The sequence below is a fragment of the Squalius cephalus genome (assembly GCF_949319135.1).
Source record: "Squalius cephalus genome assembly, chromosome: 19".
In the NCBI taxonomy this organism is placed as follows: Eukaryota; Metazoa; Chordata; class Actinopteri; order Cypriniformes; family Leuciscidae; genus Squalius; species Squalius cephalus.
In genome coordinates, this window is record NC_137140.1 from 25,252,354 (window position 1) to 25,269,206 (window position 16,853).

The window sequence follows — 16,853 nt, forward strand, 5'->3', positions numbered from 1 at the left end:
ACATTTCACTTTACTTTTTTCAAAGACGAAGAGACTGGGGAAAATGCAGGCCAAATGTGGAACAAGCAGAGAACAAAAAAGACTGCTCTAAAAAAAGCATAATAACAATACAGTAGAGAATAAATCTGGGAATTTTTGGCATACCTGGAAGAACAAATCGTACCCGACACCTGAATTTGTACCTGCGTGTGTTTCGAACAACAAATATTCAGATAAAAGGAACAAACAACATGTCATGCTCGGCAAATGACTGCAAGTAAGGCATCACTCCAAAAATCACTGGCGTCAAAGTGCGTCCTCCCGCGTTTTTTTTTTTTTTTTTTTTTTTTTTTCAACAGGCTATTTTTAAGTGCTTTGTTGCATGTTGAGCAGATCAAACGCATTCCCTGCGCAGGAGTTCCTTTATGTCTGCCTGTGACAGGTGCTTTAAGAGATGCTTGGTATTGTTGGTGTGTAACTCAACTATCAATGATTTAATATTTCACTTCAAATGGAAAGTGAGAGATGTTGTGGAGAGAAGATCCTCAGCATAGCATCCTATTTTATAATTCATTCTGTTGCCTGACAGGTTGAGAAGCTCTTCGTGTAGCTCGAGTCAATGAGTCCCTGAGATTCCATCGCATTTCTCCCTCTCATTATTCAGAAGATGTGCAAAGTTTGTTTTGGGGCGGAACACAGTGCGTCAGGGTCACAGATCGTTACTGGGAAACATAAGGGAATGAGGAAGGGAGATAAACATGGAAGATGGGATGGGAGATTAAAGGAGAGCCAGAGTTTGGGGTGAGCACAACACTGAGATTGGAGTCATTTACATTATCCCTTCGAAGCCTTTACCATGCCAGGATTACACCAATGAGACACACACATACTGTATATATCCACAGAACACAAATGCCTCCCTACATACACACTCACAATCATACACACTCAAAGCATGTGTTTCATGTAGCAATAATATCCATTTTCTAATTATAATGTTTACAGTCTCAATTTCTGATGCATTCAGAATCCATTTCATTTTCACCTGCTAAGAAAAGAAAATGTTTTTTAGCACTCATGGTCTGTAGGTTGCTTTTAAAATCATTCATCAAGCTTATTCCAATTAGGCCTATTCATAAATTAACGCTCAGTGTTGCAGACTTCTTTTTTTTTTTTTTTCTCATAATAAACAAACTGGCAAACAGGGAAAAATATTCTAATTTATTTTAAAAAAAGTCTAAAAACATTTGATGAGAATGTTCCTTGTGCCCTTTTGGATCTAGGACGAAGTCAAAAATTATGTGTAATTTCTTTTAAGCAAGGCTTTTTGAGGTTTCCAGTGCAGAATAACTGGGGGGAAAAAGGCATAAAGAGCAGATGAGCCCATTTACAAAGCAATATTCAAGGCCGTCACAGATGGTGTGAAATTGGGGATGACTCTAGAGGTTAACATGCAGGTCCAATGGGGCTCACAAAAATTACAATAGAATTGATGTAGGATCCATTACAGTTCATACAATGCATTTCACATCAAAACACAAAATTATTCTTTTAGAAGAAATGTGTCTTTTTCAAACAAATCGGTAACTGACAAGTAAAGTTAACCACTTCTCCAGATGCTTAGTTATAAAAGACAACAAATGTGCCACTTCTCCAGATGCTTTAAAGCTTTTTGCTTTAACAGACAAATACACAAGTTTACTAAAAAACAGCAATTTATTTCACTACTGTGTCAGCAGATCATTTACAAATGTATCAAACTAAGATCAGAATGCAGCATTCTGAACCTGTCAAAATGAACAAATAAATCTTTACTGAAATCTTTTGATTTATTATGGCCCTTTGAGAACTTTAATTTATATTATTCAGCTAAAATAGAGCAGAGCTAAATCAGATCAAATGTGAAAGTGAAAATACAGGGAATAAATCAAAGAATGCAAGACCACAAAATAACATTTAGAATTCAAATAAAATAAAATTTACAATAAATGAATATTAAAATGATTTGTATTTGTCATCATCAAAATGTAAAATCTACAGCTTTACATACATATACATAAAGTATATAAATAAATAAAATGATATATATATATACATGCTGTATGTATAAGTATATATATACTATGTATATGTATGTATTGAAACAATTGATAGAACAATTGATAGAATGACAGAACAATAGATAGTATATATAGACATGTATATATTAATTTTTTTAATAATATGAAATAATAATTTCATAATTTTTTCAATAAATGTCTCCATTCCAGGTGGATGAGGCAGATAGGCCTGTAAAACAGCGCCTGCTCTCCCCACAGCCCGGTGTTGCCAACTCTAGCTAGAGAGAAGTGTCAAAATGGAGTCTCCATCAACAAATACATACAGTACCATTATTCTCTAAGTACTTCAGCCTCTTATAAGCATTCCAATGTACCAGCTGCAGAAAAGCCCAAATGTCACTTCCATCTATGCTTATCTATCCATTCAGAGGTGAACTGATAACTTGCGTAATTCGATACAGAGGATATGCAATAACTGAACTGTAATCCCCTTTACTCTGCCACAGCAGTATGCAATAATGTCATGTCATATCTTGTTATACAACAAGATGTGAGTTTCAGCCTATGAACGAATGGGTAGGTGGTGAGAAAGGCAATAAGAGACCAAAGAATAAGAGGTATTTTTCTTACACAAAGCTATATTGTGGCTTCAGAAGACTTTGTATAAAGCACTAAAAGTCAAATGGACCACTTTATGTTGCTTATTTGAAGCTTGAAAGCAACCAGGACCATCTTAAATATTATATATATATGAAGAGTTTAGATGCAAAAGCCTCTAAGTGCCATCTGAAATTTTCCTCTAGAGTGATCATTTTTATCAAGCTCGTATATTTAAGATCAGTAATTTCACTTAAATGACAATTAATAGATCATTTTCATTGCCATTTAAGTGAAATTACTGAACTTAAATATACGAGCTTGATAAAAATGATAATTTTAGAAGAAAATTTCAGATGGCACTTAGAGGCTTTTGCATCTGAACTCTTCATATATATATACTGGTTTGGAAAAGGGGCATTGCTTTTTTACTGGGGCTCTTCAATAAATCAAGTTGTGTTTTATTATCAGCTGTCAGAACTGGCAATGACAGATTTACAAGTGAATCACTATTGGTCTAACTGGTTTGAAAAAAAAGTCTGAAATTGTTTGCAATTCAGTTTGATTCATTTGGACAGTTCACTGAGGCATTGAATCATTTTCTGTCATTTCTCACACTGAAATAGTAATGGGATACTTAAAAACTGGGTGAGGTTTATATTTACAATTCAGTGCAGTAAACAAAAAACTTTCAACGATGAAGCAGCTCTTTATTGTGTGTGTAGCTTGTGAACCACTCTTTACTCCAGGCAATGACAAGTTACCCATAAATCCATAACAGCATAAAAATAAATCAACATTTTTTGATGGGGGGCCTGTGCCCCAGTACTGATAAAAGGCTAGAAACCCTTCTGGTTTGGCCACCAAACCAGCCTTAACCCAACATAGAAAACAGAAGTCTTTTCAGTAGGGAAGTGTGCCATTACCAATACTTTTTAATACTTTTTCAGTAAACGGGGACATGCAGGTTGTGGCATCACGTGTTTGTCCATAAAACGCTCTATCATATCACTTTGGTGTTGAAAGACTACGTTGCGGTGAAAAAAAACATGCATACATGACTCCGGCCATCCCCAGCACTTTTAAAAAAAGATGCCATTAATTATTTACACTTCCTGCCACATGCGTTCTACATGTTTCTCTTTCTGTGCATTAATATTTCATCCAACTCCACGACAAACTCTTGGCTTCCTAGCGGACATTTTGTCCACATAAATCACACAGTGACATTATAGAAGCGTAAGATGGCCTTCACTGCCACTTACCACAAGTACACATAGGGGCGCATTAATCTCGCCCTCTCTCCAGACAGAGGAGAGAGCCCGGCTCTCACGGCGCACTAAAATGTCACTAACAAACAAGGCCGCTCCGGAGAGGACTGTCTGTAAGTGCACAGTTACACAAAGACCATGAGGACAACTTGGAAGTCCGGTGAAAATGTCACGTCATTTCTCGAAGATAAAAGTCAGCTAATCTGCAAGATAACAGCGACTGAGTATGGTACTTCATTTTAGAACTGTCTGGGAAACATCAGGTGGAGTGAGAAGTTCTCCCTCAAGGTTCGTCTCTCACTCTCTGAGCCTCTAGGGTTGTGATTGGTGGTCGGGCATCACGTGGCTATCCTGTTGCTGGTATCTGGGGAGAGCAGTGTGGTAGCAGCAGCTGGAACTACGCTCCTCTTGGCCAGGGCAAAAGTCTCGCTGACCTCCCATAAGGCGGCGCTAAATGGATTTCTGTCTTTAATCCCAGTGTATGATTATATGGTACACCTTTTCCCACAGGAGCCGCAGGGGTTGTGGTGTGCGCCGTACTTGAATGCATGCTATGTGTTAGCACGTCACAAATATTAATCACCACGTCAGAGCTTTTTTCTTCCTCGAGCCCTCTATTTTAGCAGCTAGAATGTGATTTACTGGCTATGTTTTTCCCCAGGCTTTAGCCTGACATGTTCTCAGTGTCTCTCTCTGATGCCGCTGCACTTTCATACCTGACAAAATCCGCTCAACCACGCCGGCTTCTGACTGTGCCGAGGAAGGTGTGCGTGGAATCACAATGATGTGTCAGTGAAGAAGCATCCCCGCCCCCCAAAGGCAGATAGCCAGCTGCATTTAGAGTGCCAGCCGCCCACTCCCTCCTTACACAGGAAGTAATGAGGCTTGGCCCCTGAGCCAAATCAACCCCAAACATAGATAGGACACAGAGACAAACATAACACATACAGGAAACTCAGGCATGAAGACAAGGAGGGAGAAGGAAAAGGAAATCAGGAAGAAAAGGAGGGGGAAGAGTATAAAGGATAATATTAGAGTTGGAAATATAAAGGCGGAGGACTATGTGCATCAGGGTGAATGAAATGGAGTCGGAAGGCAGGGAAGAAGATGAGCGGCTCAGGTTTCAGTGCTGCAGCTAATGGATGGCTGCATGCCATCCTTCAGAACAATGGGATAATGATACAGATATGAATGAGAGATGCACTCTCATTGGGCCGATTTTAAAACGATGTTAGTGTATCGCTTATTCAATTGGGCTCCTATGGAATATACAACATACTCTCTGTCTCCCGGTGCATTACCATACAAGTCCCACCAAAACATGAGATCATTTTGCAGTCGTAAAGATGAATGCGTTCGCTCATGGCCGCTACCAGTGCATTTCATCATGTTCCTTCTCAGACGATCATCAGAGAGAAAGTCCAAGCAAGGGCGGAACAGGCTTGTATTATATTATACAGTGATGCATTACCCGACACAGTATTGCACATTCAAAATCCAACTTACAGTCCACTACTCTTTTTCTAGTTGCCAATTCTATTCATAAAACAGCTTGGCCCAACAATAACACCTCCCTTACTTGATCCAGATGTATTCCAAGAACCAAATCTGTTCTCCAACCATCTCATATTTCACAATATAAAGAAATTGCACATGCTTTCAGAACGATGTACACAATTCAATATGTCATATAGACCCAGGCTTTCTGTCCACTGTTGTTTTTAATGATTTAGCTCAGTTAATCAAAGGCTTTTCACCTCACCACATTAGTGCCTTGGAGTATTTAGTCTTCATAACATACCAAAACCATTTTTTTTCTTGGATTGACGCAAGTCATCCTTTAGGGTGGAAAATATGGAAATTTGTATAAATAAGCAAAAATTGCATCCCTGAGTAATGGAAGCTGATAATACATCTCTCATCACAGGAATAAGTTACAGTTGTTTTAAATTTTACACAATATTTCACAATATTCAAGTTTTTACTGTATTTTTGATCAAATAAATGCAGCCTTGATGAGCATAAGAGAATTGTTCCTATCCCCAAACTAATAATTTAATTGTTGTAGTTGAAATTTTTAGATGTGCATTTTTGGGTCAGGATCCACCGTTTCAGAAACACTGCTTTATGGGTATACCCATAAAACCATAAAACTTTCTCACAGGTCCTGTGAATTTTAGCAATGACCCTGGCACAGACAATGTACACATATTAATAAAAGAAAAAGACAGCCGTGTGATCTGCAAGAACCATGGCCGAAAGCATGATTTTTCGTCCTTCTCTGGCCCCAGACTAGAGTCAGGGCCCTCTTTTGCCCCTCACCCCTTCCTTATCTGTATTCGCACCGGGGCACTTTTAGCTCAAGAGAAAATTCACTGCACTGTGAAAGAGAGAATGTGTGGTATTAAATTATACATAAGCTTCTCTTTATGCAAGCAGTTTGCCATGTTCTCACTGTTGACTAGGGTGTTGGATTTAGTTCCAGTACACTATAGTTATGTACTATATATACATATATACAGTATACACGGCTTAAAATGAACACTCACCAAGCGCCAAATGCGATTAAAAATCGGTGTTGTGGAGTGTATGAAACTGTGTCAGTCGCCAGTTGGCCAGTAACAATTTTTTTTAAATTCTAACAATGCAATGTTGTGACAACAAGAACGTGAACAAACGTGAATGACTCTTTGTACGGTTGACAGGTCAGTGCTTCATCATCTCAGCGTTTCCAATGCAAATACTAAAGCGCTGTAACATGCGAATGGGAATTTGTTACTCACGCGCTGTGTGGGAAATTTAACATCCGAAGCCCGCGGTCTCTCAGGCAGTGCGCGAAGTTGAGCTCTCTTTCATACCTTCCCGCGCTTCGTTAGACAAAAAAAACAAAAAAAACGCCTGTATCGGCGAGTATCCTAGTAAACATAGTCGGTTATGTCTTAAGTGAAGGCAAACACAAAATGCATGATCGGTGCATTCGGTCTTAAAGTAACAGCTTTAAAAATAATAAAGATGCAGATGAGATCTTGATTTGTTTTCCTTATAAAAATACATAAGGGTCACTGCTTGGATTTGATTATGCTATAAAACTCACCACGATCTCCAAGATATGATTATCGAGGAAGAAGCGGGAGCAGTAATGTGAAATGTCATTTAAGTTACCTCTGTAATTGTCTATTCATGGTAAGGGGCTGTTTAAGGTCCCAAGACTGGATGATATTCAAACTCCACGCTGGCTAATTGGTGCTGACATACAAAATTGATGGCCTGTTTTTAACACCTTGCTTTATAAATAAACAACATCCCAGATTTGATTACAGAAGTACATCAAATTAGCATGCAGACTAATGCTAATTCCCCATTCCCTAATAAAACTGAATATTTTTCAGTCGTTTAACACAAGCCTGTATTTTATATGGATAGCACATTCTTTCAGTATTCATGAATGAATTGAGCAGTGTTTGAGAGTAACAAAGTCAAACTCAGTTTCGGCTTCTTTTAAATTAGTGTTGCTTTTCCAGTAACAAGCTACTTTTACCAATGAGTATCGTGTAGTGTGACTAAACACAAAACAATCAAACATGCTCCCGCCTGATATGCATCTCTCCTATGTAGCACTGCACAGTCAGGTTCATTTTAGTACACTAGTTTGTTGAGGGTTCATGTAAATGAACAGACTGAAGAAAAAAAAACTCAACAGTTTGAATCCCTACACTGCATTTTAGATTTCCATTTATTTAATTAAATTCTGCCGTTCATTACTTTGTTTCTGCTTCAATTCTATAAATTAGGTAAGCTGTTTATAGCAGGATCATGTTATAAAAGGATCATGTGACATTGTAGACTGGTTTGTCATCATGGGAATAAATTTAAAATATATTTAAAATTGCAATAATATTTTCCAATATTATAGTTTTACTGTACTGTTAGTATAAGTATAGAGCTGGTAAGTCCCGCCCATCCGTAAAACCCCACTGGACCTCTAGGTTGAAAAATCGTCAATGCAAGTGAATGGGAGAAAATAATAATTTTCTGGTCCCGTTTGAATTGTGCCATGAATGTGAACATATGTTGTCTGTGAATTTTTATATAATTTTTCATGTTACGAGTTTGACAGTATATGGTATGATTCTTCGGCTAGCAGTTGTGGAAAAGACATAACGAGAAAGACTACATGTCGCCTATGTGACGTCACCCCATAAAGTTGACTTACCTGTGGTTTTCGCCAACCTCAATGATTTTGTCCTCTCCCTGAAAGAAGGCGGTGAAGTGCACCAAAGACACAGCCATGTTTAGCGGGATCCGTGAGCTAGTGTCCGTGTGCGAGTGGTGGTGACGTTTCAAACGCGTCGAAAGCAGCGAAGAGTTGTAGTCCACAAAGTGCTCTCACACAAAGTCTAACCGTATAAAACGCTAAATTGTAGCATTCTTTACACGAAAAATTATATTAAAAATTCACAGACAACATATGTTCACATTCATGGTACAATTCAAACGGGACCAGAAAATAATTATTTTCTCCCATTCACTTGCATTGACGATTTTTCAACCTAGAGGTCCAGTGGGGTTCGCGGAAGGGGCGGGACTTACCAGCTCTATAGTAGGCCTAATTGACATTTCACTCATTCATAAAAAAAATAAAAAAATAAAAAACTTTTTTTTGTTCTGGCCAAATACGGCTGATTAAATTATAAAAAAAGTACCCTGATAAATAGCCTCGATGTAGCAAACTCCTAGAGATTGAATGAATAATGAGTAGCTTGTAGCCTACTATAATTTCAAAAAAACAACCCTAACACTGTTACTGACGGTACTATCATACAGATGTAAAAGCACATACATGGAGTCATACAGACACAGATTACAATGTAAATACTATTTCCCATGTGCAGCGGTTTCATATCTCTCTTCTTCAGTTCTCTCTAGTGTGTGTGTGCGTGCACACTCCCTGCGTGAGTGTCTTAGTGTGTATCCAGTGCCTCAAGTCTACCTACCAAACCTACAGCAGCACTCATATCTTTACTTATCTAAATGGAATCTCCACCCTAAGACCTGATCTCCACCGACAGGACGAGAGCAGCCAGAACCCTCTCCAGCACTCTTCCTCTTTGCCTTCTATCTGTCTCTCCTCCTCTCACCTTGAGCATCTGCTTTAGATCAGGCAAATTTCTCTCTAACAATAGACCAGCTTCAAATGGGCGAACATGCTTATGCTGTTGGTAAAAAAAAAAAAAACCTGGAAGCTCCAACACAGTCATTATTCTTGATATGAAACAAACAGAGCAAGTGTAGTCCACCTGATATAGAGAGGATAAAGACAGATGAAAAACAGGGCTCTCTCATTAACATGCAGAACTAATGAAATCACCAACAAGCACAAACACTATTAGACTGCTTGACTGCCTCTTTTGTAATGCCGAGAAGAGAGCTGGAATATGTATATTGATGCACATGAAGTTGGGAAGGGATATTAGAGGAAAGCAAAATAATGAGACCTGAAAAAAGGTGTTTCATAAAATCATGTTATCACAGACAGTGGAGCAAGCTCACGCACACAAGCATATTAACACATCCACATCCATGCATGCACACAATCTAAATATTTAGAAGATTGCACTTACGCGTCCTAAAGCGATGGTGTGGGCGAGTAGGCTTGGTAGAAGGGCCCTTGGAGGAGCGTCCATGGTTCCAGCGTTGACCGGGCTTGGAGGGGGAAGCAAGGGTGGAGGTGGGTTGGGCCGCTTGGGTGGAGGTTGTGCTCGTCGTCATCGTAGTTGTTGTCGTGCTCGAGGTGGTTGTACTCGGTGGCCCAGCCCGTGAAGACGGCGATGCGTTTCTGCTCCCACCCTCCCCATTGGGTTTTCGGACCGTGGTGCTGCGCGGCGTGACCTCCTTTGCTCCCTGTTGGACAGGATTGGTGGCCCGGGTGGCGGTGGTGGTGTTGGTCACTCGCGTTCCTACTCGGTTATGCAGGTGTGGAGCTCTGTTCCCCGACCCTCCCCCTAATGCCCCGCCTCCACTGCTGCTACTGCTACTGGCCGTGTGGTTTGAGGACTGCCCAATTCGAGTCCTTTGAACTGTACCTGTACCCTCAGCTGCTCGGGTTGCAGAACCCGGAGCCACTGAGGGTGTAGAGGACGTGGTAGACGTGGAGCCATCAGAGCCCTTCGGCAGGGCACTGGGTTTAGATAGGAAAATGGGGTCCTGTCCGATACGATTTGCGTCCACCAGGTCAGTCGGGACATAATCCTGCACTGAGCCCACCACAATCCATTTTAGAAGCATCAGGCTAAGGCCCAGGCCCACAAAGCCCATCAGCAGGGGCACAACACAAAGCCAGGTCTGCTGGCGGGGCCACACAGCACAGGGGCCACAGCGGAGGGGCCCTGGGGCCCGGGGAGAGGCTTGTTCACCCCCGGGCTCTTCCAGGGTCATGGTCTCCATGGTGGCCCCAAGTGCTGTTCTCTCACTCATGCTTCTGGGGTTCAGGGCCCAGCCAGGAAGTAGTGCAAGCAGCAGAGGGGGCTAGGGAGGGAGCCAAAACTGGGCATCTCATTAATATTCATTTAACACTCTTCCACAGCTACAGATACATGCAACACTGACTACTCACATGAATAGAACAGCAAACATCAGCCTATATACATATACATGAACAGATAAATATATAAATTCTATACAACACAGTAAACAAACCTTAAACCCAAAGACACCAATAGTCACGTACACACGCACACATACACACACTCAATAAGGAACAGGACTGGGTTTGGGAGAAGAGTGGGTTTTGGGAACAAGCCTCTGTTTAGTTCAGCTTCCCATAGAACCGAAGGTAATTCCCAAGACGCTCCATATATAGCGATGAAAAAAAATAGAACAAAATTAAGTTTTGCGGATCCGTCGGTGTTCTGCCCGTAGTCAAATTTTCCTTGTAAATCCGTGAGTGTTTGAGCGAGGGCAGCTCCCTGCTGCAGATTTTTCTCACAGCTGCATTAACGCATCGGTCGTCGCGGCTGGCGCAGCCCTGCCTCTGTATGTGTGTGTGAGTGTCTGTGTGTGTGGAGAAGCTCAGGTAGCGCCAGAAGCACAGCTCCACTCAAGGGACAGCTCTGCGTCTCTCTCTCCCCCGACACGGCACTTTGTCTCTGGCTACGCAGCTTGGATCTTCTCTCTAGTCTCTACAGCGGTGCATCAGTGGACACAGGCAGCCGGTAATCCACCCCACAGGAGAGAACAGCGCAGCGCAGGAGAAGGATGTACTGTGATCAGGCAGAGACAGCTGCTAGGGTTAAATCCATCAGATCCTTTTCCCAATCCCTGCCCTTAGTTCTCCTGTTCTGTCAGTGCACATCCGAGCCTCTGCCCTGCATCCGTCATTGCACCAGAATTCTAAGACAGTCCTGTCTCTGAGCTTGCTACATTCCCACACTGAAAGACTCAGACCTTGGCAGAAACACAGGCACACAGAGTGTGAGAGAAGCAAGCAGAGGGAGAGAGAGCGGAAACGAGAGAGAGAGAGAGAGGGAGAGAGAGAGAGAGAGAGAGAGAGAGAGAGAGCAAGCCATAGAATGTGTGGCGGAGAGAAAGCAGAAAAGGTGGGAGAGTGAGTGGGTGAGCATGAGACTGTGAGAGAGTGAGATAGAGAAGGGAGGGGGGAAAGGAGAGATCGCTGCTCTGAAAACTGATGCGGCTGCTTTTCTTAGAGGCTGCAGTGTGTGTGTCTGCATGTGTTTTCTGGTGTGTGTGTGTCTCGGGGGGGGGGGGGTGAATGATGCTAGTTATAAATTTCTTGAGCAGCCACGCTTTTCCCTTCCTGGCCCTTCCTTCTTTGTTGACTGTCCTGATTGACAAATATGAACTGCTCAATGACTACTTGAGCTTGATTGTGACCAGACATGGAAGAGCAAGGAGGTTTTGAAGAAAAAGAATGAAGAATGGAAAGAAGTACAGGAAAGGAAATGAAAGAAGGAACAAGGGAAAGAAAACAGGAAGGAAGTAATTAAGGAAGGAAGGAAGGAAGGAAGGAAGGAAGCGATGAAAGAATGAATTAAGGAAGGAAGGAAGGTGGAATTTAGGAAGGAAGGAAAAGAGGGGAGAAAGTGAGGAAGGGGAAAAAAAATAAAAAAGTAAGGAGAACAGATCAAGGGAAGAAAAGAGCAAAGGGAAGAAAGAAAGAATTGCTATGGTATTAAATCCTGCAGTAGTTGAAGAGAAAGAGCAGCACATGTAAAGTAGTTCAAATCCCCCACAGACGCCCGTCTCACAGACACACCCCTGAGTGCCTGAGGGACTGCATAAGGAGAGGCTTCTGGAAGACAGATAGGGACATACAGAGTAGTCTGTCAGAGTATGAAGACTTGATTTGAAAGTCTCGAACCAGGACACTCAGGGGGTAAAGACTGTTGTTTTTGTGGGAGGAGGCTACCCAGCCTGAAACAATGATAGGAATAACATTATTCAACATCCAGTCACTTTCAATCTATTTCCACTCTGCAGCAAAATTAACCAAATAGGACAACATACCAAAAGGACAAGCTTCGCTCCTGGTCCCTCCCTCTAGTTTTATTTAGTTTCCTCGATATCTCAACAAAATCAAATGCAAATAAGAATTATTTTTATTTTTTATTTTTTTACTTTCTGTAGGTTTTTATATTTACATGTACATTTTAAGCTAAAGGGGCACTTCAATAAGGGCTTTCAATAAAACTATGCAGTATGCAGTAGAAAGGTTAAATTTTTTTTTTAAATCGGTGCTACCTAACTAGCTGTTATCTTCCCTTTTACAAAATAGGTAGGAAAACATCAACACCCATAATGTACTGGGCATGTTGTCATCCAAGGCCACTTCCACCAGACTACTATGGATATGCTTGACCAGAGTCAAATAGCGCCTTGCTTAATAGGAAAAACGTCTAAGCAAACTTTTGTTTATAATGATGTGCAAGAATTCAAGGGTGGGAGTGAGTAATTTTTGGATTCCAGTAAGGATCCAGCGCATTGTAGGCAGTGGCCAAAGGCTCCATAGAATCATAAATATGGAGAGAACACCGCAATGGAAAATCTGAAAAACTTCTGTGTTTTTAGTCTAATTTAAAACGGGATGAATATGAATACAGTGTTTTAGGCTAAACGCAGGGGTAAGAAACAACCATTCTGTCAGTTCCGCCCAACCCTGCGCTGTTGCGTACAGGTTAGCTGTTTCTATAGTGTTGCATTTTTACCATAATGCCTGATTACTGATATTGATAAAAAAATTATTTTGACAAATAATTGTTTTGTTTATAACCCTCTGTCGATCTGACTGTCCGTGGGCGAGGATACAGATATTTTAATATTTTTATTTTAAACAAGACAAGGATACACAATGATTTTTAGCAATGTAATATAACTGCACAAATAGCATTTACAGTCAGCCTATCTCATACCTTTAAACACAGCAGTAAGCTATCATATGGATGGAAATATGCATATGGAAATTATATGCAGATGAGGATATGCATAGAAAAACAGATGATGTAAGCTCCATATATGGTTATTTTGGGGAAAAGACAGTGGGGATGCATGTACACACAATCTTCCTGTGCGTACACACACTTTAAGGATGTAATCTACTCTTTTTTTATTTTAAACATGAGGCCCCAAGGTATTTCTGTTTTTCTTTAAGCACCACCTACTGTCAGAGAATAAAACTACATTTTCATTCAGTCTGTCTGCCATTTTTAACAGGCCTTAAATGGTTGTAGAAGTGCAGCATTCATCACCAAGTCTGTCATTTTCACTGGAAGCATTTCATAAATTAATTTGTCAGCATAAAACGATCACTTCAAAAAATGTTATTCCACATCTAACATCAGTGATGGAAATTGAACTTTAACAGTGGAAGTAAAACACCTTACTTGCATTTTCAAGTGTTGTGCAAAGAAATGGATGAGCTTCTTTCAGCTTGTAGTTGAAACGGTTTCATTTTGTTTTTCATGTTGTCAAAGCTGCTTAGGGAAACTGTAGAGACAGGAAAAAATTGTGAGGTTATTGTCACGGCAACCAGATATATTATTTGCTTAAACAAATGTGTGTGCATTCTACAATGAAGTATCTGCAAATTAACCTGCAATACTGAAGAAACAACCTTCCCTTCTCTACAGTGTAGAGAACCACAAACAACAGAGACAGTTGGCTAGATTGACAATGAAGCTACTTGGTATTAAGTTAGAGAAGCTAAGAACAGAAACCATGACTGATTTACTGTAGACACACCTCATGAAATTTTGCCACGCAAAATACTGAACACACACAAACATACAATACAGAAGAAGGTTAAAGCCCTCATTCAAGCATATCCCTCCGCAAACAATCAATAACAACCTTTATAAGAACCCTTTCCTCTGAGGGGCACTAGACTGTGAACGCACACCCACCACGAGTGTGGCCAGGGGTAGATTTGGACAGTTTAACGCTCTGACAGCACTTGATTGACGGAGGGGGTGTCTCTGCAGAAGCAGGGACAATTAAATGTGCAGTGACCTCACATAGGACCTACTTCTAATAAGATAGGAGAGGATGAGGGAGAACATAGTGTGAAACTAAGAAAACAGGGCACATGGATGTCTTTGTTTGTCAACTGGAGAACCAAGGGGAAACAAACGAGTGATTGACAAGGGGAGAATGAGAAAAGCTAGTACATCAGATGTGAACAAGAGATACCACCAGTGGTGCAATTCCTTGTATGGAGGATGCAAATATTTACACCTTATATAAGACATGCCATCATCTTCAACACTGGATGTCATGTCAATAACACATTCAAGAGCACAGCAATTCTTCACTCAGCATCACTTTAGAGATGGAATATTGTTCACAGCACAATACTGAATGAATTTGAGCCTCAGTAAAAGGGACATGGACTGTGTAACATCTTGAGCACAATATTCCCAATGAATTGGATCTCTTTTCTTCTGCAGAGCAAATGAAACCCATACCAGTGGAATAGACATTGTAAATGACAGGACTGTCAGTATACATCTAAACATTTATTTGTGAGTTACCGCATGGATTTAAATAGCAAATGGCTCTTATAAGAGAATTATTAAACCCATCGGCAAAATAAAAATGAAAGAGAGAGTCATTAAAGGAAGGCAATCCTTTGTTGGGTTAATGTCTTATTAGTCTGTGTAATTGAGTAATCACTTTCTTACTGGTCATTTCTTAATCTTTGGGTGCAGTTGACCTTGAATTGAACTGGATCCATCGTTTATTACGAGCCTTGCCAAAATAGTATAATTGCATTTAGGAGATTGGAAGACATTCCGTCTGTTCAAAGGGAAGAGTCTTTGTTGCCATTACACTTGAGACTGGACTGAGATCCACCCACATTCACACATACCCGCACATTCCATACACACGAGAAAACAGAATGCATTTTCTGTAACACACTGGTGAGAAAAGCTTTGTAAAAGCTTTACAATTTGTAAGTACAACATAATGCACAAGGTTTAAAATGCCCAGGCTTGGAAATGATAAAATGATCCTATTAATAAAAACAATCTGTATAGCATAGCACCATAATATGCATCTCAAAATGCTTCAAAATATAAAAACATAAAAATTGGAATAACAAAACATAACATCAGTGTAACAAAATAAAAATAAAAGCAAAAGTTAAAAAAGGAATTATACTGTATATAGATACAGAAAAAAGTATTACTAATTACTATGACTAAAGAGACTTAACATATTAATGAAAAGCTAATTTAAAAATGTGAGTGCTAAAAGCTGTAAAACCTGATTTTTGTACATTCAGCTTTACATGATCTCACAACAGTAGGTTTACATTACAGTGTGCCAGTCTGCATTAGAAGATCTCAAACTAGGGGTGTGCAATATCACAATTTTTAAATCATGCTACACCGCACATTTTATCAGTTGCAGTTCTGCCACCCCGTCCCAACATCACGTACAATTACATCATGTACATTCACATCACCTTGCTAGTTAAGCTTTTTATTCACTCACTGTTCTGACATTAGCTTTTCAGAGCATTCACCCGATGTGCATGCACTCTAAAAGCCTGTCTCACAGTGTGAGTAGATACTGAACTAAATTCTCTTTCGTGTCTTACTGCACTTAAACTGTCAAATACACACAAGATTTACATAAACACAGTAGTTTATGTCTTAAGTGAATGTATCGGATGCATGTCAGTATTAGATACGTGCATTCGGTCCTAAAGTCTCAGGTGTCCCCAGAATGTGTCTGTGAAGTTTCAGCTCAAAATACCCCACAAATCATTTATTATATGTTGTAAATGTCCATTTTTGAATGGAAGGAAAAACATGCTGTTTTCGTGCATTTATCTTTAAATGCAAATGAGCTGCTGCTCCCCACCCCGCTTTCCAGAAGAGGGCGGAGCCTGGTGGATTTTTACCATTAGCCTATAGGGTGGTTGCGTACACACATTGCTGACACATATTTATGTTAAAACTCCATGTTAAAGTGGATTTTGCATAATAGGGCCCCTTTAAAGTGACAGCAGCCTAATAAACCTGCTGCTGTCTGTGTCAATGTTAATCAAACAACAAAATGAATACCTGAATAACTTGATTAGCTTTAAGAATCAGTGTATATTTAATTCAAACAGTGAAATGTTTGTAGTGTTTTATTTTTACATGTTTATTACTTGAATGCAACTGTTACAGTAAATACTGTAGCAGAAAATAGTAATGCACAGTTTATTTCATTTGTATCTTATATTATATTTGACCTATTATTTATGATTTGCATCTTTGTTCTTATTGTTTTTAAATAAGAGACAATAAGATTCTGGTCGTATCACCCAGCCCTACTTTGGCCTAAATGGTCAGTTATTCTCTTTTTCTTTTTTTACCTTGTAAGGCAAACATTTTTAATTAGGGAAATTAGTTTGGCTGTGCTGCTCAGTGAATTGTAAAAT

General features: G+C 40.1%; 1 protein-coding gene and 1 long non-coding RNA gene across 4 annotated transcripts in view; both read right to left on the minus strand.

The window, feature by feature from the left end:
• Nucleotides 1-11,506, minus strand: part of nrg3b (neuregulin 3b) — a 141,645-nt gene extending 130,139 nt beyond the window's left edge. Inside the window, exon 1 of one of the 3 annotated variants that reach the window (XM_079851600.1) lies at nt 9,529-11,482. In XM_079851600.1, coding sequence (XP_079707726.1) covers nt 9,529-10,381 — 853 coding nt within the window. In that variant the 5' untranslated portion in view covers nt 10,382-11,482. Of the gene's footprint in view, nt 1-9,528 lie in introns of all 3 variants that reach the window. The other 2 variants (XM_079851601.1, XM_079851599.1) reach the window with 2 other exon arrangements.
• Nucleotides 11,507-12,292: 786 nt separating this feature from the next.
• Nucleotides 12,293-16,853, minus strand: part of LOC307147114 — a 53,322-nt gene continuing 48,761 nt past the window's right edge. The window contains exons 4-5 of the long non-coding RNA XR_013819217.1: nt 13,804-13,906; nt 12,293-12,337 (exon numbers count right to left, since the gene is read on the minus strand). This is a non-coding gene — a long non-coding RNA (uncharacterized lncRNA). The remainder of the gene's footprint in view (nt 12,338-13,803; nt 13,907-16,853) is intronic.